Raw genomic sequence first — 23,081 nt, forward strand, 5'->3', positions numbered from 1 at the left:
GCCGCGGGGCCCGCTGCGGCTCCGCCCCCGGTCTCCATAGCAACGCGACTGGTTCTCGCCCGTCAGTCCTAGACCGGCCCTGCCCTGCCGCTCCCTGCATTTTTTCCGCGCTGGCTGAGATTCAAAGAGAAGTGGAGGTGGGAGGGAGCGACAATGCAAAAATCACCTAAAAATTGGGACAGAGGAAGGAAGCTACAGTTACGAAGGAGAGCTGCAAAAGTTGTAGCAGAAAGATTGGGAGTCCCGGCAGGTTCCGTAGCCCATAGAAAAGAAGCAAGCGCCAGGACGGCAGGACTGTTTCACACTTCTCTGATTCTGGAAGGTGCTGGACAAAAACATGGAACTAATTTCCCCAACAGTGATTATAAGCCTGGGTTGCCTTGCTCTGTTCTTACTCCTTCAGCGGAAGAATTTGCGTAGACCCCCGTGCATCAGAGGCTGGATTCCTTGGATTGGAGTTGGATTTGAGTTTGGGAAAGCCCCTCTAGAATTTATAGAGAAAGCAAGAATCAAGGTATGTGGTCGTGGCAGGCGGGGTCTCCAGAGGAGACACTGCTTTCTTTTTAAAATTTTCTTTCATTGGCTCTTAAGTGCAGTGCTAGAACACGGGGAACATACCTGCTTGCCTCAACTAAAGGATCTAGTCACTTCTGAAATCCTCTACTAACAATTAACAACAATATTCTGTGCAAAATTTTGCGAAAGAAATGAAATACAATTGCAGCGTGCATCTACATTTTTGGAAGTAGAGATTAACTTTTCGTGTTTTTACTTCATCGAAGTTAAGTTCCAAATGTATATGTGTTCAGTAAATGTTTGCAGTAATTGGGAAATATAAAGTGTAATCCAATTTAAGTTTGTGAAAATGAGTAATTCGTATCCAAATCGGAGTTAATACCAAAATATTGCACAAATTGCTTGCACAGTTGGTCCATACAAAATAAACAGGCTCTGTATTTTTAGCTGACGTTGTTATTTGATAATGATGTGCTCCATTTTCACTACGGCCTGAGGAGACTAGTAATCCTCCTTGTACTAGATGTTTTTGTCTTGAAAGTATCTTTTAAATGTCTGAGCACTTTAAGGAACAGACCTTTATTAATGTCTTTTAAGTTAATTCAATTTAAGTCTTTTATTCAATTTCCAGTCACAAAGATTTTATGGTATTTGATTGTCTAATAAATTTGTACCATATTAATTATCATTATTCTTATGAATTATAATACTTTGTGGTGACCCGTTTTCCATCTGGTTAGCCCAATTTGTAGAATGAATTTATACGTAGTAGCATTATTTTGCCACTGATCATTTACCTTCAAAATCTCTGAGATTCCAATTTAGTAAAAAACGTATAGAAAATTAAAGAGAACTAAGATGAAAATAAAAATAACCCAGCATATCACACCAGAAATACTGTAAAAATTTAATGTATTTATATTATGTTGGTCTTTTTCCTACGTATTTACAACTATTTAATGAACAACAATGGAATAATAGTGTAATACTCTTTTATGTCCTTTCGACTTTAACATATAATGTTAATAACTTTCCTGTATCATGAAATACTTTGAATCTTCCTTTTATGGCTATATTTTGTTATAGGAGGATACACTAGTTTACTTAAATCTCAATAGTTGGGTTTATAGGTTGCTGCCAACCTTTTTTCTTTCTCTCAACCAATGCTCCAGTGAACATTCTTGCATGTGTGTGTGCATGTATTGATTGTGTGGTTGTACATTTTGCATTTATCTGATTGTTTACTCAGAATGAATTTCTAGGAGTAGAATTGCTGAGTCAAAGGACATGCACATTGAAATTGTTTATATGAAGGTGTTACCTTTGGAAAGTGGTGTATGAATATGCAATTTTTATTTTCCATTGACTGTGTGGAATTGCCTAGCTTCTCATATCCTGGGCCACACTGAATGCCATAATTCTTTGCAATTTTTGCTAGTCTGATAGATGAAAAATTATATCTCCTAAAGAAATACTCCTTTGTCTCCCACAGCCTTCCTTACACATATAATTTTGATAATTTTTAAGGAACTGTTTTTTTACAAGCTTGTGTCAGAAGGCTAAATATTTGTGAGGTCTCTGTTGCTATCCTGACTAAACAAAACAAGTTATTGCTGGACTCCATGGCTCACACCTGTAATCTCAACACTTTGGGAGACAGGGGTGGGAGGATTGCTTGAGGCCAGGAATTTAAGACCAGCCCGGGAGATATAGCAAGACGTCATCTCTACAAAAACTAAATATAAAAATAAAAAAATTAACCTGGTGCAGTGGCACACGCCTGTAGTCCCAGCTACTCAGGAGGCTGAGTCGGGAAGATTGCTTGAGCTCAGGAGTTCCAGGTTCCAGTAAGCTATGACTGAGCCCCTGCACTCCAGCGTGGCAACAGAGCAAGACCTTGTCTCTTTAAAAAAAAGAATACGACTGCTTTATTTGATGTTTTACTACTAAAAGCTTTTAAGGTTCACCCTTGCCTCTTCTTGTACCCTTAATCTGGGCAGTATGATAACAACAACAAAAAAAGCCAGGGTGCTCCCACCTTTGGTGTCAGAAGAGATTCAAACCACACAAACCCCAACCTTCATGCAGGAAGGCTCACACCAGAGCCTTCCCCCTAACCACAGTAAAACCCTAAGACCTGTCTCTTTTCACTGTTTTCTCAAATCATTTTCAGATCAGCTTGAGAGGACTGCCCTACTTTCCCCAGAGAAGTCTCATTATGTATGAAATAAACCTCTTCATACCCTCTCGGGGTGTGTGTGTGTGTGTGTGTGTGTGTGTGTGTGTGTATGTGTGTATGTAAATGTAGTCACTGTCTTGACATCCAAACCAAATCTTGGGTGGGAGGTTCCATTCTGAGTTTTTGCAGTGGCTGCAACAGGTACTCAGTAGACTTGATGTGAAATTGCATCTAAATGGCAACTGCATAAGACACTACTTATGGCATATTGAACCTTCAAGAAAAAACTTCTAAAATTCCATCATTAGCTAATACTCTCAGCTTCTCATGCCCCTCTAGAATACTGAAAAGAGACAACTTTGGTGACCACAAAAAAATCTTCCTATTATTTTTATTTAATCTTTGAATAGATTATGCATTTATATGGTTCAAAAAATTGTAAATATAAAAACTACAGGAAAAGTCCCTTCAACCTCTGTTTCCCTTACACCCAGTTCTCACTCCTCACTCCCAACCTTGGCAACCCTGTAATTCATTTCTTATATGTTGTTTCATAGTTTCTTTAACTGTATACAAGCAAATAGAATTACAGAATTATTTTCTACCTTATAAGCAAAATATGTCATATTATTCACACTGTTCCTTTGTCAATAGGTATTTACTCTTTACGTGTTAGTACCAGATAGAACTCCTAATTCTTTTCTTTGAAGATACATGGATATGACTGCATTTGTTTAATAAATTTCCTCATCGACAGAAATGGGGTAGTCAGATTTCTAAGATAACCTGCAATGATCCTACAATGATTCCCTTGTGAATCACCTCCTTTTGAGTATCAACAAAACCTAGTGACTCACCGCTAATGAACAGAATATGGCACAAGTGATCTGATGTTACTTCTGTGATTAGGGCTTTCATCTTGATAACAGACTCAATTGCCTTCCTAGTTTACACTCTTTGATGATGAGAGCTGTCATTATAGAGAGGCCTACAAGTCAAGAAATAGAGGGAGGTCCTGGCCAGCCCCAGTAAAAATCAAAGGTCTTCAATCCAATAGCCTGTGAAAAATTAAATTCTGCCACCAACCATGTCGGCTTGGTAGTGAATACTACTACCCAAGTTGAGCCTTGAGATGGCTAGAACCCAATCTTTAGTTACGAAATTCTATTACAAAAGAAAAACCCATATTGCAAACCTGATACTTTGTACTTTATAATTGAGACAGAGGATTTTGTTTATGCTTCAAATTGCCTGGTTATATCTGTCTTTTGTTGATTAGAATTTACCATTTTTTAAGCATGAGACATTGATAAAATTTCTGGCACTCTGACTAAGAGAGTTATTTTAAACACGTAATAGTATAGACAATCTGCAGCTATCTACAAGTATCTATTTGTTGACACAATGGAAACATTATTTGAAAACAGTGTCCCAAAGTGTACTAGGCTGAAGTTCGGTATTTTGTAAAAATATTCAAGAAATAGTTTAAGTAAATTGTTGGAAAAATATTGGCTCAACAAAGCATCATTATTTTTCAGGTTCTAATGAGGGAAATGGTGTCTGCCTCCCACCAACAGGTGTAGAATGTGAAATTCTGAAAATGTGGGCATAGGATCTAAATGTCAAGCAGCTCCCCAAAATACAAAGTTCCCTACATTAAAATAGGTAAATTAGACAACTTCTGCAGTTGGTCTGCTTAAACAGCTATTGGGAAGGACACCTCCTTTAAGCCTCTCTAAGTGATACTTGAAGTCTTAACCTGTAGTCATCTATGTTGAGTTAAAATCTACTTTCTCTTATATTATTAAAGCTGCACCAATTTTGTTTTGGATACTGTTTGGATGATACATATTTTTCTATCCCTTTCAATTTTTCAGAGTCTTTATATTTTAACCCAGTCTCTTGAAAAATAAAAGACAGATTGAACCAAATTAAAATAAAAATGCAACATATCACAATTTCTATCACTATGTGCTTATATTAGAAAAGAAAAATCTGAAATTGATAAACTTTCAAGAATCATCTCCTTCTAAAAAAGAGTAAAATAAGCCCAAATAAAGCAGAAGGAAGGAAATAGTAAAGAACAGAAATCAATGAAGTTGAAAATTTAAAAAATAAAATAAGGAAAATCAATGAAAGAAAGAACTGGTTTTTGGAAAAGACCAGTAACATTGCCAGACTTCATGCAGGACTGATAGAGAAAACACAAATGACCAATGTTTGAATGAAACAGGGAATATCACTGCAGACATCAAAAGGCATGATAAGAAAATACTATGAATAACTCTACAAACATAAATTTAACAAGTTACATAAAATGGATCAATTCCTAGAAAACCATATTCTAACAAAACTATCCAATATACAATACATAATTTTAATAGCCCTACACTATTAAGAAAATTGAATTTGTAATTTGATAACCTCCCAAAAAGAATTCTCTAGGCCCAGATTGTGTCATTGGAAAACTATACCAAATGTTTAAAAAAAGAATTAACTATGAGTTCTACACTATTTCTTCTGGAAAGTAGAAGACATAGGAACATTTCCCAGTCTATTTTATGAAGTTGGCATTACCTTGATATCAAGTCACAGATAGTACAGAAGAAAACTACAGACAAATATTACTTATGAATATATTAATAGATGCAAAAATAACAAAATATCAGCAAATAAAATTTATCAATATATAAGACGAATTACCAAGTGAAGTCTGTCAATCCATGTAAGCTGCTGTATTAACAAGCTAAAGAAGAGAAAGTACATAATTGATACAGAAAAAGCATTTGACAGAATTCGATATCCATTCCTGATATCCATTCATGATAAGGAATAGAGGGAAATTTCCTAACTCTATAAAAGACATCTACAAAAATCCTTCAGTTAATGGGACACTTAAATGATTAAAGACTAAATACTTCCATGTGATTGGGAACAAAACAAAGATCTCTGTTGTCACAACTCTTATTCAGCATAGTGCGGGAAATTTTAGCCTGTGCAATAAAGTAAGAAAATAAAATAAAATACATACAGATTTAAAAATAAGAAATAAAACGGTCTTAATTTGCAGATGACATCATTGTCTATGTAGAAAATCCCAAGGAGTCTACAAAAACCTCTGGAATAAATATAAGGTATACATAAAAATATCAATTGTTTGGTTACATACGTACAATGAACATGTGGAAACCATAATTAAAAATACATTACCATTTATAATAACTCAAGAAATATTTAGGTATAAATCTAACAAAACATATAGAACTTGTATGCTAAAATTCACAAAACATTGATGAAAAAAATCAAAGGTCTTAAGGGAGACACATACTGTATTCCTGATTGGAAAAGTCAACATATTAAAAATGTCAGTTTCCTCCAAACTGATATCCAGGTTTGATGCAAATACTATTCCCAACAAGATTTGCTATAGATATAGACAAGGTTATTCTAAAATTTATATGGAAAGGCAAAGAAACTAAAATAAATAAAACAATTTTGAAAAAGTAGAATAGAATGAGAGGAATCATTCCACTCAATTTCAAGGCCTATTATTAATCAAGATGATGTAGTACTGGCAGAAGGATAGACACAAAGATCAGTGGAACAAAGTAGAGTATCTAGAGATAGATCCACACAATATGCCAACTGATTTTTGGCAAAGGTGCAGAAACAACTCAGTGAAATAAAGATGGCTTTTTTAAACAAATGGTGATGGAGCAATTTGATTCCATAAGCCAAAACAAACAAAACAACAACAAAGAACCACCCCCAACACACACACACAATGAATTTCTACCTAAGTCCTATATCTTATACAAAATTAACTCAAATGGATAACAGACTTAAATGTAAAACATAAAGATATAAAACCTATAGAAAGAAATATAGAAGAATATCTTCCTAATTTGGGATAGAAAATAGCTCTTAGACTTAACACCAAAAGGACAGTTCATAAAAGGAAAAACTGATAAATTGAACCTCATCAAAATTTAAAAACATTTGCTCTGTAAAAGAGCTCATTAAAAAGAGTTAAAGAAAAGCTACACACTGGGATAAAATATTTGCAAACCACATATCCAACAAAGGACTAATATCTAGAATATATAAAGAATTCTCAACCCTCAACAGTATAATACAAAATCCAGTTAGAAAATGGGCAGATGACATAAACAAGATGTATCAATGAAGAGAATATTCAGATGGCAAATAAGCACATGAAAAGATGTTCAACATCAATAGTCATTAGAGGTAAGCAAATTAAAATCATGAGATACTACTACACATCTATCAGAAGGGCAACCATAAAAATAGCAACACCACCAAATGTTGGTAAGGATACAGAGAAACTGGATTACTTATACATATGGTGGAAATATAAAATGGTACAGCCGCTCCAGAAAACACTTTCCCAGTTTCTTAAACATCTAAACACACAGCCAACCATATGACCTGGCAATTGCACTTCTAGGAATTTATCACAGAGAAACTTAATGTTTACATAAAAACCCAGATATGGATGTTTATGTTTGTGACAGCGCCAAACTGAAAAGAATCTCACTGTCTTTCAACCTTATTCATTTTTATTGTTTTTATTTTTAGAGACAGTCTTGCTGTGTTGCCCTGGCCGGAGTGCAGTGGTACAACCTCAAAAATTCCTGGGCTCAAGTGATACTCCTGCCTCAGACCCCCAAAGCAGTGGGATTATAGGCATGTCTAGCTCAGCCTTCATAATGTTTAAATAAACTGTCGTACATTCACACTGTAGAGTACTACTCAGAACTATAAAGGAGTGAATGATTGATACACACAATTTGGATGAACATTCAGAGAATTACACTGAATGAAAAACCAGTCCCCCAAAATTGTATACTACATAATTCCATTTATATAACATAGTGAAATTCAAAGTTATAGAAGTGGAGAACAGATGAGCATTGCCAATGATTAAGGAGAAGGTGGGAGTGGGAGAAACAGTGGGGGTGGCTATAAAAGGGCATCATTTAAGATCTTTGTGGTGATGGAAATATTCTGCATCTTAACTGTATCAATGTCAATAGCTTGGTTGTGACACTGTACTATAGTTTTGCAAGATGTTAATACTGGGAAAACAGAGTAAGGGATATGTAGGCTGTCTCTGTAACATTTCTTACAACCCCATGTTAATCTACAATTATCTCTAAATAAAAAGTTTAAAAAATATACAAGCACCACTTCTACAACATACCATGTGTGCCTGCCTTTACTTCGTAATACTGAGGCTGCTGACGTTGCATACAAGAAAAGAACAAAAGGAAAGCAAGTACAACACAACAACAACAACAAAAACCCTGTTACATAATTTCTAACACTGTGCATGACCATCTTTCACTCTGCAGTTATATTGCTGTTACTTTAAATGCCTCACATCAACAATTATCTCAACTGCTGATTCAATGTATTTGAATGTGGTTAGTCTACACTTGTGGCCAGGTGCTTATAGATATTACAAAAGGTTACCTACTAATGGGAAGCTAAGAATTCTCATTTGAACAAAACTTTAACAGTGAAAATAAGTCATCTTCTAAGTACTGGTTAACAAACAATTATAGACAGGAATGTTAGAAAGCAATGTAGATGCCTGGATCACTAATGTACAAAAATGGGACTTCATTTTTTTGGTGGCTTAATGATTTTTGGGCCTGCAAGTTGCCTAGTACTACCCAACAGTGTGTTGCAGGAGTAATCATGTGCCATCTCTTGGGAGGTATAGAAATGACTAATACTGAAGTAGTGATGAGCATAAATTATGCCTTGAGATATGTATAATACTGTAATGGAATATGAAAGTATGATGATTTACTTTGATGATAGAGTCATGGAAAAGATTGTGGTTTGTTGCCCACATTCATAATTGAAGAAACTGATAAATTATACTTAGACGCCAATGAAGATGATGACATATTTTTTTTCCCAGCAAGGTCATAGACCCCTGATATCAAACCCCGTGCTAAGTATGTTTTCAGGTTGCTAAGAGTGATCTGATAAAGAGGGGAAAATTAATGATGTAGGAGAGAGAGGCATAAATGTAGAAAAGAGAAGGCAAGAGTGTAGGATCCATAACACAAATGGAGAAGTGTTGACATTTCACAAGGGCAGGAGCTTCCATCTGTGTTAAGAGGAGTGAACAGATGGAGAATGGGTGCAAACCTTGCAGGATTTAGTAATGAGAAACTGAAACTGCTACTTGATGGCTCCATTTTTCCAGTGAGTTACAAGGCAGGGACACTATGTCAGAGTGGAGAGGTTGGGTAGGTTGTACAGGTGAAATAGTCATTTTGAAAACTAGGAAAGTGAACAGATTAGGAAAGTGTATAGGATTGCAAGACATTGTTGAATAACCATAGATTTCCTGTAAACCAGCTGGCACTATTGAACTTTCTTGTTGAACAATATTCAGCTACAGGTTGCTTATAAGTCTACTAATATCTTGAAAACAATGTTTAAATGTCACAATGTTGATATAATTTCTAATTATTTATAATTATTATTTTCTACTTATTTCATACTACAAGAAAGGAAGCTACAAATAGGCAATAAAATGATCAAAGGGAACATTACATGTCAGGACAGAACAAATTAAAATTTATATAATTCAGATCTGACTGAAACAATCAGAATTTATAACTAATTACCAAATATAATAATTTGTCTTTTGACTGTAACTTCAACATTAGGATTCTTGAGGAGAAAGGTCTTAAACATGGCTTAGAAATGCTAATATAATCTGTGTTTGTTTTATTTCAGTATGGACCAATATTTACAGTCTTTGCTATGGGAAACCGAATGACCTTTGTTACTGAGGAAGAAGGAATTAATGTGTTTCTAAAATCCAAAAAAATAGATTTTGAACTAGCAGTGCAAAATATCGTTTATCATACAGGTAAGGAATATTTTCAGATAGTCCATTCGAAATCCAACATTGGAATCCAGGAGTAGTTTTAGGTAAAAATTACATCCTCACTCCTCTATCAAGAATGATGAAGGTCCATTATTTTATTCTTGAGGTATGGGTAGAAGAGGAAAGAGTTATGGGTAGAAGAGTTTGGTCATTGAAACGCAAATGAATGGCAGCCTCATACATTTAGATTTGAATTAGACACGTGAAAGTGATAAGGTTACCTCATTGATGTTTTCTTTAGAGAATATTTGGAATCTGTATCATGTTACAGCTTCCAAGATGTCACTAATTCTGTTCCACTGCTGTGTGTACGGTGTTCTACAGGCTACAGCTCTTGGACTGATTACATGCTATTCAGTCCCCGAAACTAGAACTCCATGGCTTAGTAAATCCTTTACAGTGGCATTTCCTGACATATTTTGTAGGGCTGTTACAGTAAGTGGGAGCTTGACTTGCCCTTTCACAAATCCTCTGTCTTCAGAGACTGCCAGATTGTACAGTCAGCATGCTTCCAGTATGGCTGTCTGCCTTCATTTCTTCCTAGGCTGCAAATGTGTGTACTGGGGCCATGTATCCTCCCTGGAATGCAGAGCTAGTTCATTTTGTGTCTGGTTCTTTTTTGTGCTTTCACAATGTTTTTGTTTGCTTCTATTCTCTGTGACTTCTTTCTCTCTGTTTGCCTTTTTTCTTCTTTGGTTCCTTTTCATGTAACCTTTTGTGCATTTCTTGCCATTAAGATAAAGTTTGTTTTAAAAACTACCAGTAATCAATAGAATTATATATATATTTTTCTTCTTGCATGCATGATATCACAACCTGTTGGTGAAATTCTTTGATTATTTAGTGCTTCTTGATACTTGGACTATGGAATTTCAGATCAAATAATAGAAATATTTTGAAGGCCTTTGATCTGTAGAGTCACATATCCCTTTAAAAAAATTTGCTAAGTTAACAGAAGTGTATGGAAATGATTGAGTTTTTTTCACCTGGGCCTCCTCTGGGGACTTTCATGCTTAAATATTTCTGTTGAACAGATGAAATATATTAATATTTATTCTTGAGTCAGCTTCCCTTTCCTCCCATATATTCCCCAACCATAGAGAAGATGTATGCTCAGGAAATCTAAAAACTGTTTTTCATTAACTTACACAAAATGTTAACTTACACGTAATAGCATGATGAAATACAAAATTAAAACTTATTCTTTGAAAAAGTTACTTTAATAAAATGACAATAGTGGGCACAGAGGACTACTGGAGGGAAGGGGACGGGTGGCAAAGGTTGAAAAACTATTGAGTACTGTGCTCATTACCTGAGTGATAGGATTAATCATGCCCCAAACTTCAGCATAACACAATATACTCATATAACAAACCTGCACATGTACCCTCTGAATCTAAATTTTTTTTTAAAGAAAAAGTTACTTCAAAGTCAATAAAATAAGGTGAAAGAAAAATATAGAGAAATAAGTAAAAAATAAACCCCAATTTTTAATTAGGAGAGTGTGTTGTAGAGGGAGCATGAATACTAATATAAAGAAAATAGTGGGCTGAAAGCTATTCATGGTGTTAGGAAAGGCTCCTGGTGGAAGTAATATTCAAGAAGACACTTGAAGGACAAATAGAAATGTGCAGCATAAGTTTAAAGCTCATAGGTATAAGTGTGTGGGATTGGGTGGGAGTAGATATGGGTATAACGAAGGGGAGAACATTCTGAACAGACAGAACAGCCTCTGAAATGCTGGGATATGTAAAATATGTGTTTTTAATGTATCTGGACTATAGATTTGGAGGGAGAAGGGTTGAAAATACCAGCTCTCTTAATCATCCATTTATAGATTATCCCTTAAAGTGAATAAAGTTCCACCATCTCACAGAATACATTGAATCTTTTTTGTTTGTTTGTTTTGAGATAAAGTCTCTCTCTGTCGCCCAGGCTGGAGTGCAGTGGTGTGATCTCAGCTCACCGCAACTCTACTTTGTGGGTTCAAGTGATTCTTCTGCCTCAGGCTCCCCAGTAACTCAGATTACAGGTGCCCACCACAGCCAGCTAATTTTCCTGTTTTTAGTAGAGATGGGGTTTCACCCTGTTTGATCAGGCTGGTCTGGAACTCCTGACCTCAAGTGATCCACCTGCCTCGACCTCCCAAAGTGCTGGGATTACAGGTTTGAGCCACCACACTCAGCAGAGAATATGTTGAGTCTTTATCTACTTTTATTTATGGGAGGTGACCTTATGTGCTGGGAGGACTTTCGCTGTAGTCCCTGCTGACCAAATAATAGTAGAGATATATTGACTGTGTGTTTCAAGGAGTTGTTGCTTATTTTGAAAATAGTTTTCTTTGTTCATAGCATCAATTCCAAAGAATGTCTTTTTAGCACTGCATGAAAAACTCTATATTATGTTGAAAGGGAAAATGGGGACTGTCAATCTCCATCAATTTACGGGGCAACTGACTGAAGAATTACATGAACAACTGGAGAATTTAGGCACTCATGGGACAATGGACCTGAACAACTTAGTAAGGTAAATAGATGCATTAATATGATTTAATCTTGCTTTTTGTTTTCAATAAAAGAATTGAAACCTATACATTGGACTTCAAACCTTGTCAGGTTGATTAATGAAATCTACCTAACTAGGCTATTAAGAGATTATTTTAATCTTTTAAATTCTTTTTTTTTTTTTTTGAGACAGAATCTTGCTCTGTCACCAATCTTTTGAATTCTAATTCAGTTTAGCATTTCTATTTTATGGTGAGCAAATAAGCCAATGCAATCATTGTAATATATTTGCAGTAATTTCTCCTTAGTCATTCCATACATTTTTGTATAAACTACATGGATTTTCTTCTTATAATTTTCATACTTCCCCATTAGAATTTTGATAAAACCTTCAGTGCAATTTGCAATTATTAGAACGAGAGGACATTGAGAGGATAGGAGAGAGAATGGAATCACAAAGTGGTGAAAAAGGTCCAGGAGATGTTTGTGTTACTTAACAAGTGGCTCAGGCAAAGTCAGTGTGGGCCTCAGGACTGAGCTCCAGGGTCCTTTATTAATGGAGATCCCAAGAGACAGGGAAGAGCAGCAGACAGAGTCAGCCCCATTCTGAAGCTTTCTGGAAAAGTTAAAGTCTGGGCATGGGAACCGTGAAAAAAATTTCCCACGTGCATAAAGAGATTTGGTAAGTTGAAGTTACCTGAGTCACGTTGCCATGTCAGCAGGATCCTGGAATGCCCAAGGCAAGATTCAGCAGTTCAGACTCGAACAGAATGACAGTGAACATTTTGTTAGAGGTCCAGTAATGGGGGCTGGAGGGGGGACACAAAAACAAACAACCAAATTAAAAAATGTGCTGAAGCGTACCCAGTATCTATAATGAAATGAATGTATTGAAATGAGCAAAATATTCCTGGATATTTTTGAAACTTTGGGTGAATGAGATTATGAAGGGATGGTAAATAAAAATTAAATAAACAAGTATTAAGTGTTTTAAGGCATGTTAACAATATTTTATATTCTTTATCTTAAATTTGCTACAGTAATCACTTTATTATCTTAATGGTAAAACTTATGGATGATATGTACTATATTTCAATAGGCAGTAGTTTGAATTTATGGGATCCTGTGAGAAATTAGGAAATTTGGTGAATAATATTGCCCTGATTCCTTGTTTTTGTTTTTGTCGTTGTTGTGGTTGCTGTCTAAAGGAATGGACTATATCTTAGCTACTATTATCTGCTAAATAAATTCTTGTTGAATTGTATAAGATCAATGTATTTATTATCTCATATTTGTCAGAGTCTAATATGCTTGTTTAGAAAGCATTTAAATATCTTCAGATTAATCAAACCACAGTTTCAGTTCCCCCTGTATTATCTTGACCACAGTAAGCAAATATCAAAACTTCTTAAGAGTGACTTTTTCCCAAGAGAATCTGTCACCTATTATCTGCCCCTCATATATCGCTATGAAATAGCGCCCTGCTTTGTATCCTTTGCCTTTCTTCTTTGGTCTTTGGGTCTAACTTTCTGTGTTTCTGTCTTTGTAGACATCTCCTTTATCCAGTCACAGTGAATACGCTCTTTAATAAAAGTTGGTTTCCCACAAACAAGAAGAAAATCAAGGAGTTCCATCAGTATTTTCAAGCTTATGATGAAGATTTTGAGTATGGTTCCCAGTTGCCAGAGTGTCTTCTAAGGTAGCAGTTGTTTCCTATAATTAATTCATTGACCAAGCTTCTCTCAGCAACTGATACACCTCTTATTTTTCTGTTCTAAGTAGATGTAACACCAGTTTAAGTGGGAGAGAAGCTGTTTCTTATGACCTGTTTTTGGTGTCTGTATGTGGATTGAGGGAGGACCAAAGAAGAGAGATGCTTTTCTTATTGTGATGAACAAAAACAAAAGAGAGAAAGAGATCGATGGGACTAAGAATGTATTTTGAGGCCTTTTATCCCATCTACAGCTTATTATTATTGCACTTGTTGCTACAGTCAAGATTCCTGCTAAATCATCAGTGTGAGCAGTCTCAGAATCAGACACTGTGCTCCTCATTCTCTCTGAGGCAAACATAGGCGTCGTTAAATGCATTTCTCACAGTTGGTTCAGACAAGTGTTTGTAAAATGAGGCACATGCAAAGTAACTGCGCGATTTTGAAATTTCTTGGCAGTGGCTCTATATCTTTCTCCATTTGGGTTGCTATAACAAAGTATCATAGACTGGGAGGCTTATAAACAACAGGAATTTATTTCTCATCGTCCTGGAGGCTGGAGGTCTGAGATGAGTGTGCCAGTATGGTCACGTTCTGATGAGGGCTATTTCTCATTGCCCCGGAGGCTGGGGGTCTGAGATGAGGGGGGCTAGTATCCTCACATTCTGGTGAGGGCTCCTTCCAGGTTGCAGACTCCCAATTTTTCACTGCATTCTCATGTGGTGAAAGGGGCAGACAGACTCCCTCAGACCCTGTTCATAGGAGTGCTACTCCTTTGCATGAGGGCTCTAGCTTCATGACCCAGCTACCATGCAAACACCCCCACCTCCTAATAACATCACCTTGGGGGTTAGGATTTCAACATATAAAGATTTGGGAGGGACACAGACATTCAGATAATAGCTTACATAGGCCATTCATCTACAATGGTGACTGTTCAGACAAGATTTAGAAGATTAGAGCAAGTCTGTTTTTCACGGCTTAAATCAGAGATTGATTCTGTGCATTGGGTTTTCATCCTCCTACAACTTACAGCAGCTACAGTAAAGGCAGACCAAGCAAGTTGTGGGTTCTGCCTTCTTATTCAGCACCAATGCAATGAGACTCTGAAGTTTTATTTACAAATGACACTAAAATGTAGTTGCTCTGCCTCCCCAATTGTCTTTGTGGACTAATAATTCCAAAGATGGACCTTTCATGAAATTATACCTGAAAATTAAGAATAAATTTGGAGAAATAATTTTAATTCCACAGACATCCATTTTTTATGCTGTGACCTGTTATTCCTAAAGTACTTTCAAATTAATTTCTATATATATCTTTTTCTCATGTAGAAACTGGTCAAAGTCCAAAAAATGGTTCCTGGAACTGTTTGAGAAAAACATTCCAGATATAAAAGCATGTAAATCTGCAAAGATTAATTCCATGGTAAGTATTTCTTACCTTTTTTTTGCTAACGTAAAGATAGTAATAAATTATGGTTGTTAAAATATTTTTTTTTTTTTTTTTTTGAGACGGAGTCTCACTCTGTCACCCAGGCTGGAGTGCTGTGGCCGGATCTCAGCTCACTGCAAGCTCCGCCTCCCGGGTTCACGCCATTCTCCTGCCTCAGCCTCCCGGGTAGCTGAGACTACAGGCGCCCACCACCTCGCCCGGCTAATTTTTTGTATTTTTTAGTAGAGACGGGGTTTCACCGGGTTAGCCAGGATGGTCTCGATCTCCTGACCTCGTGATCCGCCCGTCTCGGCCTCCCAAAGTGCTGGGATTACAGGCTTGAGCCACCGCGCCCGGCCGTTAAAATATATTTTGCTAAAACACATGAGATTGATTAGATACCATTTTTGTGTCAACCACTGTACTGGACATGTTGAGATACATTATTTCGTTGTTACATAATCACAACAACCTAGGTAGAACAGGTATCCTATTCCACATATGAAAAAACCGGAGACAACTAGCAAAACAAAAATACAATTCCGATGTTCTGTATTGATTTCTGTGTTATCATACAGTTGGCTGTGTCAGTAGCGACAGGTGAAAGTAATGGCAAATTGGAAAAGAGAACAAAGCCCTACAAAGTAGACTTTGTTGTTGATGCCACTACCATTAGTTGTTTCTTCAGATGCAAGGAGGGAAAATAGTATAATTTAAAAAGCCAGGCACTAGGAGTCTGAGCCCTAAGTGTTATTCCAGATCTGTGGTTCTTCAAATGTGGCCCATAAACCAACAGCACCAGCATCATTTGGGAATCACTCAGTCAGAAACTCTGCAGTAGGCCAGGCATGGTGGCTCACGCCTGTAATCCCAGCACTTTGGGGGGCCGAGGCAGGAGAATTGCTTAAGCCCAGCAGTTCGAGACCAGCCTGGGCAACATAGCAAGACCTCATCTCTACAAATAATGATAAAAAAAAATTAGCCAGACATGGTTGCACACACCTATGGTACCAGCTACTCAGAAGGCTAAAGTGGGAGGATCACACTTGAGCCCAGGAGTCAAGGCTGCAGCAAGCCCTGATTGTGCTGCTGCACTCCAGCCTGGGTGACAGAGCGAGACCGTGTCTGAAAAACGAACAAACAAACAAAAACCTCTGAGGTAGACAATCTGCTTTAACAAGCCTTACCTTTGGTTCAGATGCTTGCTAATGAATGGTTCTCACCTCTGCCTCCTCATTAGAATCACCTCCGGGAGCTTTTGAAAACTGTTTGAGGCCAGGGTCTGCCCACAGAGACTGGGTTTCATTTGGTCTGGACTGCCTAGGCTCAAATCCAGTCACTGCTTGTGTAACCTTGGGCACAGTACCTAGTCTTTTGGCCTTAGTTTCCTCACCTACCTCATAAAGTTGTGGGAATTAAATGATTTAGTTTTTGTAAAGTGCTGAGAACAGAGGACTGGATAGGAGCTTATCATTGTTATCATCATTTAAAAAAATCTTCAAATATTTTTATATTTAAAGATGGCATCAAAAGTTTTTGTTTGTTTTTAGTTAAGCAGCAAGTATTATCACAAACAGCTTTGCTTAAAACTAGAAAGGAAGATGGCCTTAGGAAAAAAGACTATGTGAATGTTTAGGTATCTCCTTCCTGAGTAAAGGCAATAGGAAGTCATACTGGAAGGCCCTTCATTGACAAACTGTGTTTCAGCTAATATTTTTGTTTTATAAACAACCCAGACAAACACACATGTTCTTTGCATTATTTTTCAGGACTTAGGGGCAAAAGCACGTGTATATAAAAGATGTACCCAAATAGATCTGTAATCTATGGGCCTAGCAAACAGAGTTTTTAAATTCCCGGTTAAAATTCTCTACCAAGGCTGGGTGCTGTGACTCACGCCTGTAATCCCAGCACTTTGGGAGGCCAAGGCCAGTGAATCACCTGAGGTCAGGAGTTCGAGACCAGCCTAGCCAACATGGTGAAACCTCATCTCTACTAAAAATACAAAAATTACCCTGGCGTGGTGGTGCGCACCTGTAATTCCAGCTACTCAGGAGGCTGAGGCAGGAGAATCGCTTGAACCCAGGAGGCAGAGGTTACGGTGAGCTGAGATTGCGCCACTGCACTCTAGCCTGGGCAACGGAGTGAAACGCCATCTCAAAAAAAAAAGTAAAATTTCCTACCAACAATACCTCTAGAATAGCATTTATTTTTCTTACTCTGAAGAAATGAGGTATTTTTAATCATAGGTACTCTTAACTCCCTTTTTATATTAGTCCTTTTTCATGCTGGTGATAAAGACATACCCGAGACTGGGCAATAAAAAAAAAGGGGTTTAATGGTTCCACGTGGCTGGGGAGGCCTCACAATCATGATGGAAGGCAAGGAGGAGCAAGTCACATCTTACATGGATGGTGGCAGGCAAAAGGAGAGAGCGCTTGTGTGGGGAAACTTCCCTTTGTAAAACAGTCAGATCTTGTGGGACTTACTGACCGTCACAAGAACAGCACTAGAAAGACCTGCTCCCATGATTCGGTTACCTCCCACTGAATCCCTACCACAACATGTGGGAATTCAAGATGAGATTTCGGTGGCTTCATAGCCAAACCATATCATTCTTTGAATAAAAACAAAGTTTGAATTCTGCTGAAGCTAATCCAGTGTTTAAAACTTTAGGAGAGAATTCAACTTGAACATCCATGAGCAGTTTCACTTTGTGTTTTGATGTATCGCAGCTCTGTTTTCCTCTAGCAGTGTTCACACTGAGCGTGTGTGTGTGTGTGTGTTTTGTGTGGCTTTTCTTTGCTTTTTTTTTGTGATGGAGTCTTGCTCTGTCGCCCAGGCTGGAGTGCAGTGGTGCGATCTTGGCTCGCTGCAATCTCCACCTCCCAGGTTCAAGCAATTCTCCTGCCTCAGCCTCATGAGTAGCTGCGACTACAGGCATGTGCCACCACACCCGGCTAATTTTTATATTTTTAGTAGATACGAGGTTTCACCATATTGGTCAGGCTGGTGTCAAACTCCTGACCTCGTGACCCACCTGCCTCGGCCTCCCAAAGTGCTGGGATTACAGGCGTGAGCCACCGTGCCTTGCCGAGCTTGTGTTTTTATACTAACATTAAAAAAAAAAAAAAAGTGTGGGCTAAGAAGAAATTTAAAAGATTTTGTTGTCTTCAACTGCATAAATAGATTTCAGTGACCTAGTGAAGCAGAAGACTGGGTAGAAGTTGAGTCTCATTTTTAAAAAATATATACATATTTTATTCCATTATTAACAGAAAATGTTGTGATTTCTTCCATTTTATTTTAGATATATCTGAAACTAGTGTTTTTCATTTAAAATTATGACTGTCGCAGAATAACATATCAAAATAATGAAATATATCTATAGGATTTTCATGAGGTATAAACTTTGTCCTGTGACAGCTTGCATTGTAAGTTTGATAAAGACAAGCAGTAAATGAAATTCATATCTGAACTATTAATTCTGCTAATCCATGATTACGAAAACAATAATAAGACATTAGCTAACATTTTTTGGGATGCTTACCTTGTGCCAAGCATAGTGTTACACATTTCACAAGTAATTTATTATTTATTTTCACAACTTTAATACCAGGAAAACTGAGGATGTTAAACCCAGAAAGCTAGGGATTAGAGTAGTTAATCCCTTGAAAAATTACAAGCTTTAGTAAATAATAGCATCAGTCTCTGTTTTATCGTGTATTGTATATGCTAGTGACTGAAAACTTTTTTTTCTGTGTCATAGCGTCTGAAGCAAAGCTACTATGCTGTGGTACAATGTAGTTCTCCAAATCCCTAATACGTGAGAGTTGTGATTTGTGTCTCTAATGGGGCCAACATAGCCTGGTGGCTTAGAGTGTGGGCTCTGGAGTCGGGGCTAGACTCACAGGGTTGGGATCCTAACTCAACCACCTTCAAGTTATATGTCCCTGGCAAAATTCCCTAACTTTACTGTGCTTCAATTTCCTCATATGCATAATGGTGAAGACAATAGTATCTGTGGGGAACCACAGACACTGGACCTTATTTGAGGGTAGAGATTGGGAAGGGGGAGAGGAACAGATAAAAACAACTATTGCATACTAGACTTAGTACCTAGGTGATGAAATAATCTGTATAACAAACTCCTGTGACATGATTTTACCTATAGAACAAACCTGAACTGTACCCCCGAACCTAAGGAAAAAAAAAACAAAACTGACAAATAGAGCCAGGGAAGGTCATGCAGAAAGGGTTCTCATGCTTGAATATGTGATTTAAAAAAAAGAAAACTCTACAAAAATGACAAACCTGCACAAAGGCCATCACAGCCTACACAAAAATACTTCTACAGGAAAACCTGTTTAGCAACTGGCCTGTCCAATATTGTTGTTGATCTTTGTAGACAAGGATAATGATTGCACAACAATTATGTAATCCTTCTCACTTTTTCCTTTAAAAATCGTTGTTCTCCTTTAACTCTCCAAATACACACATAGTTTACTATTGCGTGCAGGTTCCCATTGCCATGCTCTATTCTGAAGTAAACATCTTTTCTTAAAAATAAAAAAAGATAGTAGTATCTGCATCTTGGAGTTATAGTGAGGATTTAAATGGGTTAAATACTTGCAATGCACTTAAAATGGTACTTGCCCTTAGCAAGCAGTGAGTTAATATTAGCTCCCATTATTTCTATCACCTAGACATAAGTTATTTAAGATTAAAAGTATATGAGTAACTTAATGAAAATGTTACAGTGTCTGAATTTTTCCCCATGATAGGGAGCCGTCACTGGCAAAGACAAATCTGGGGAAACCTCCCTATGAAGAAAATACTTTAATGGGATTTGTTTGGTGACTTGGGAGCAACCCTAGTAGGTAACCTTAGATGGGGCCCTGCCCTGAGCTGTCACTGTTCAAGTCAAATATCAGTTCTCTGCATGGTTTTAGAGTATTGTGGTATTTATAATATTCTGACTTGACAGTTCTCTCTCCCATGGCATATGGGCTGAGAATCTGTATGGTGAATGGGGGTGGAGTTTTCTGAATGCTCCAGAGATCTGTGTTTCTCTATTGCTTGCATTTTCCTAAGAGCAGAGGCTTATAAGACAGGGATTCCAGGGCAGTGTGGAGGGCAGAGATGATAACACACAATTTGCCAATTCAGTTTGGTTGGTAAAGTAGAGATCCAAAGTGCACTGTACCCTCTGAAAGATTTTGTTTTAAGCACTTTTTAGGTACTAACTCATTTAATTCTCACAACAATCCTATGAGGTAGGTACCATATTATGAACATTTTATGGATGAGGACACAGAGGCACAGAGGGATTAAAGTAGCTTGTTCAAGGTCATCCAGCTCTTAAATAGCTGAACCAGGATTTGAACAAATGCAGTGAGGTGGTCAAGCTCCAGAATCCCTACTCCTAATTACTATACTACAGTAAGGACATAAAACCCTTCACATGCCTCAAACCGCAAAACCTGGGAATGGCAGAAATGGTATCTTTCATATTAAAGACAAATGCATGATCTCTTGTTTATTAACATCAATATTTGTCACATAGCCATGGTTTGACAGTGTTTATTTCTTTACAGACATTATTGCAAGCTACGCTGGACATTGTAGAGACAGAAACAAGTAAGGAAAACTCACCCAATTATGGGCTCTTACTGCTTTGGGCTTCTCTGTCTAATGCCGTTCCTGTAAGTATATTAGTAAAGTATGAGTTACATTGCTCTCTACTGTCCTTTCGTATTTTTTCCCTTCATTTCTTTCTTCCATTCTTTTTTCCACTCTTCACTCACGGAAAAGAAAAAAAACTACAGTGGATTTAGTTGTGCAATAAAAAGCAAAACTGAGTGCCTGATGAAATCAGATTAGGTTACAAAGGAGACAAAAGAGATCCCAAGCAAATTCTGTCCTCTGAAAGGTAGTGTCACAGGATGGGGGAAAGCTTGCCCTTTGGGGCCAGTTGTAGACAACATCTGTTTATGGAGCACTTTTTGTATGTCTGCCAATGTGCTCAGTATTGCTATTGAAAAGATGAATAGGGATTGGCCACATGCTTTTATTGGAAAGAATAAGTAAATGGATAGTTTCAGGTAACTTGGGCTTGGATCCAGACATCCCAAGTCATAGTTGTAGACTGTCATGGTGGTAATTTAAATTCTCTGTGCCTCCATTTCCTAATAAGGGATAATGTACTATTTTACCTACTAAGGGTAAAAAAAAAAAAAAAGGGATAATGTACGTGAACCTCCTACTGTGGTCTTAGAACTTGGGTGCTCAATAAATGGTAATTCTCATTTCTCTACAGAGTTGTTATGAGGATTTAATAAGCCTAGCTGGTACCAATGAATATTAGCTCTTTCTCTCCATTTGTACCCATTCTCCTCCTGTGTGCCATTCCTGTTGCATTGCTTAGCATTATGGTCCTACAAGTTTTGGCATGAATGGTGCTGGTGAAATTGGAACTTTCAATACTTCTAAAGAGAGCAGAGACGTAAAGAACTGTTTCTTTTTTTCTTTTCTTTCTTTTTTTTTGGGACAGCGTCTCATTCTGTCATCCAGGCTGGCGTGCAATGGCGTGATCTCGGCTCACTGCAACCTCCACCTCACGGGTTCAAGCGATTCTCCTGCCTCAGCCTCCTGAGCAGCTGGGATTATATGTGTGAGCTACTGGGCCCAGCTAAAAAAACTGTTTCTTTTAAAATCTGTCTTGAATTAGATTAGAGCCATGAGATTCGTCTGCCACATCATGTTCAGTGCACACCATTTTCCTGGGCCAGGAAGTTCTCACATTAAACTAAGATGCTGCTTATATTATCTGAAATCAAAGGGCAACTTTTAAAATATATTTGTTTTCTACTGAACAGGAGGATTTAACCTATCCCTAATGATATGTTTGGGCATTTTTCTTCCTTTTTCTTCTAACAGATAGAAATGAGGAAGATGTTTTAAGTATTATTTATTTAGCCTTACAATTATAAAGACCCGGGTTGTTAAAGGCTTTCTCAGTCCTGATATTCTGGTTTCCCTTAACTTGTTGAAAAATTTACTGCATAAAGAGAAGAGATAGAAATTCTGGCCTCTTTTCTCAAATGTATGTTAGCCAGTGGAATATACATTTCATCTGATATGGTCAAGTAAAAGTAGTCTAAACCCTTCCCCTTCTTTATGAACCTATAATGTTATTCTCTGGTTTTTCCTTAAATAATATTTTTGGAAACTGATTAAGCTATAGCAAAATTGAAAAGCAAACATCAAAACAATTCCCAGAGTAGCAACAAAACAGGAACTCCTGTCAAAGAATTATTTTTCAATGTCTCGTTAGAAACATCCCCCAGAAGAAAGACACAAAAAGCCTCATTGATCTGACACAGGCTAAGTCAGTTCTTTGGAATTTGTTCTTGGCACTGGTCTCAAAGGATTTAAATCATTCATTTCAGAAAGAAAGTGTCTGATGATTAGAGAAGATTCCATCTCACTGGCTCTTGTTGGCACCTCCAAGAGGCAGCCTGGTGAGCAGGCAGAGACCCTGGAGAGGCTTTAGAGTCAGGTCCAAAGCCAATTCCCAGCACTGGGTAACAGTAGGCCAACTGTTTAACCTGCCTAAGTCTCAGTGCCCTTATCTGTAAAATGGGATTAATGCTATACCTACCTTAAAGGGTTGTTGTAAGGATTATTTTGGTAAGAAATAGATTGTGGCTAATAGCACCTGGTTTAGCGTAGGTCTTCAATAAATGCTAGTTTTCTTCCCTAACAAAAATTATCTCCCTAGTTTCAGTCGATCATTAC

General features: G+C 37.4%; 1 protein-coding gene across 2 annotated transcripts in view; it reads left to right on the forward strand.

Moving 5' to 3' along the window:
• The first annotated feature begins 84 nt into the window (after positions 1 to 84).
• The window catches only part of LOC105524867 (24-hydroxycholesterol 7-alpha-hydroxylase), a 103,368-nt gene continuing 80,371 nt past the window's right edge, over positions 85 to 23,081 (forward strand). The window contains exons 1-6 of one of the 2 annotated variants that reach the window (XM_011960292.1): positions 85 to 514; positions 9,479 to 9,614; positions 12,044 to 12,158; positions 13,686 to 13,835; positions 15,182 to 15,275; positions 20,879 to 20,986. In XM_011960292.1, coding sequence (XP_011815682.1) covers positions 338 to 514; positions 9,479 to 9,614; positions 12,044 to 12,158; positions 13,686 to 13,835; positions 15,182 to 15,275; positions 20,879 to 20,986 — 780 coding nt within the window. In that variant the 5' untranslated portion in view covers positions 85 to 337. Of the gene's footprint in view, positions 515 to 9,478; positions 9,615 to 11,983; positions 12,159 to 13,685; positions 13,836 to 15,181; positions 15,276 to 20,878; positions 20,987 to 23,081 lie in introns of both variants that reach the window. The other variant, XM_011960291.1, reaches the window with a different exon arrangement.

This window comes from Colobus angolensis, unplaced genomic scaffold (assembly GCF_000951035.1).
Source record: "Colobus angolensis palliatus isolate OR3802 unplaced genomic scaffold, Cang.pa_1.0 Scaffold51, whole genome shotgun sequence".
NCBI classification, from domain to species: domain Eukaryota; kingdom Metazoa; phylum Chordata; class Mammalia; order Primates; family Cercopithecidae; genus Colobus; species Colobus angolensis.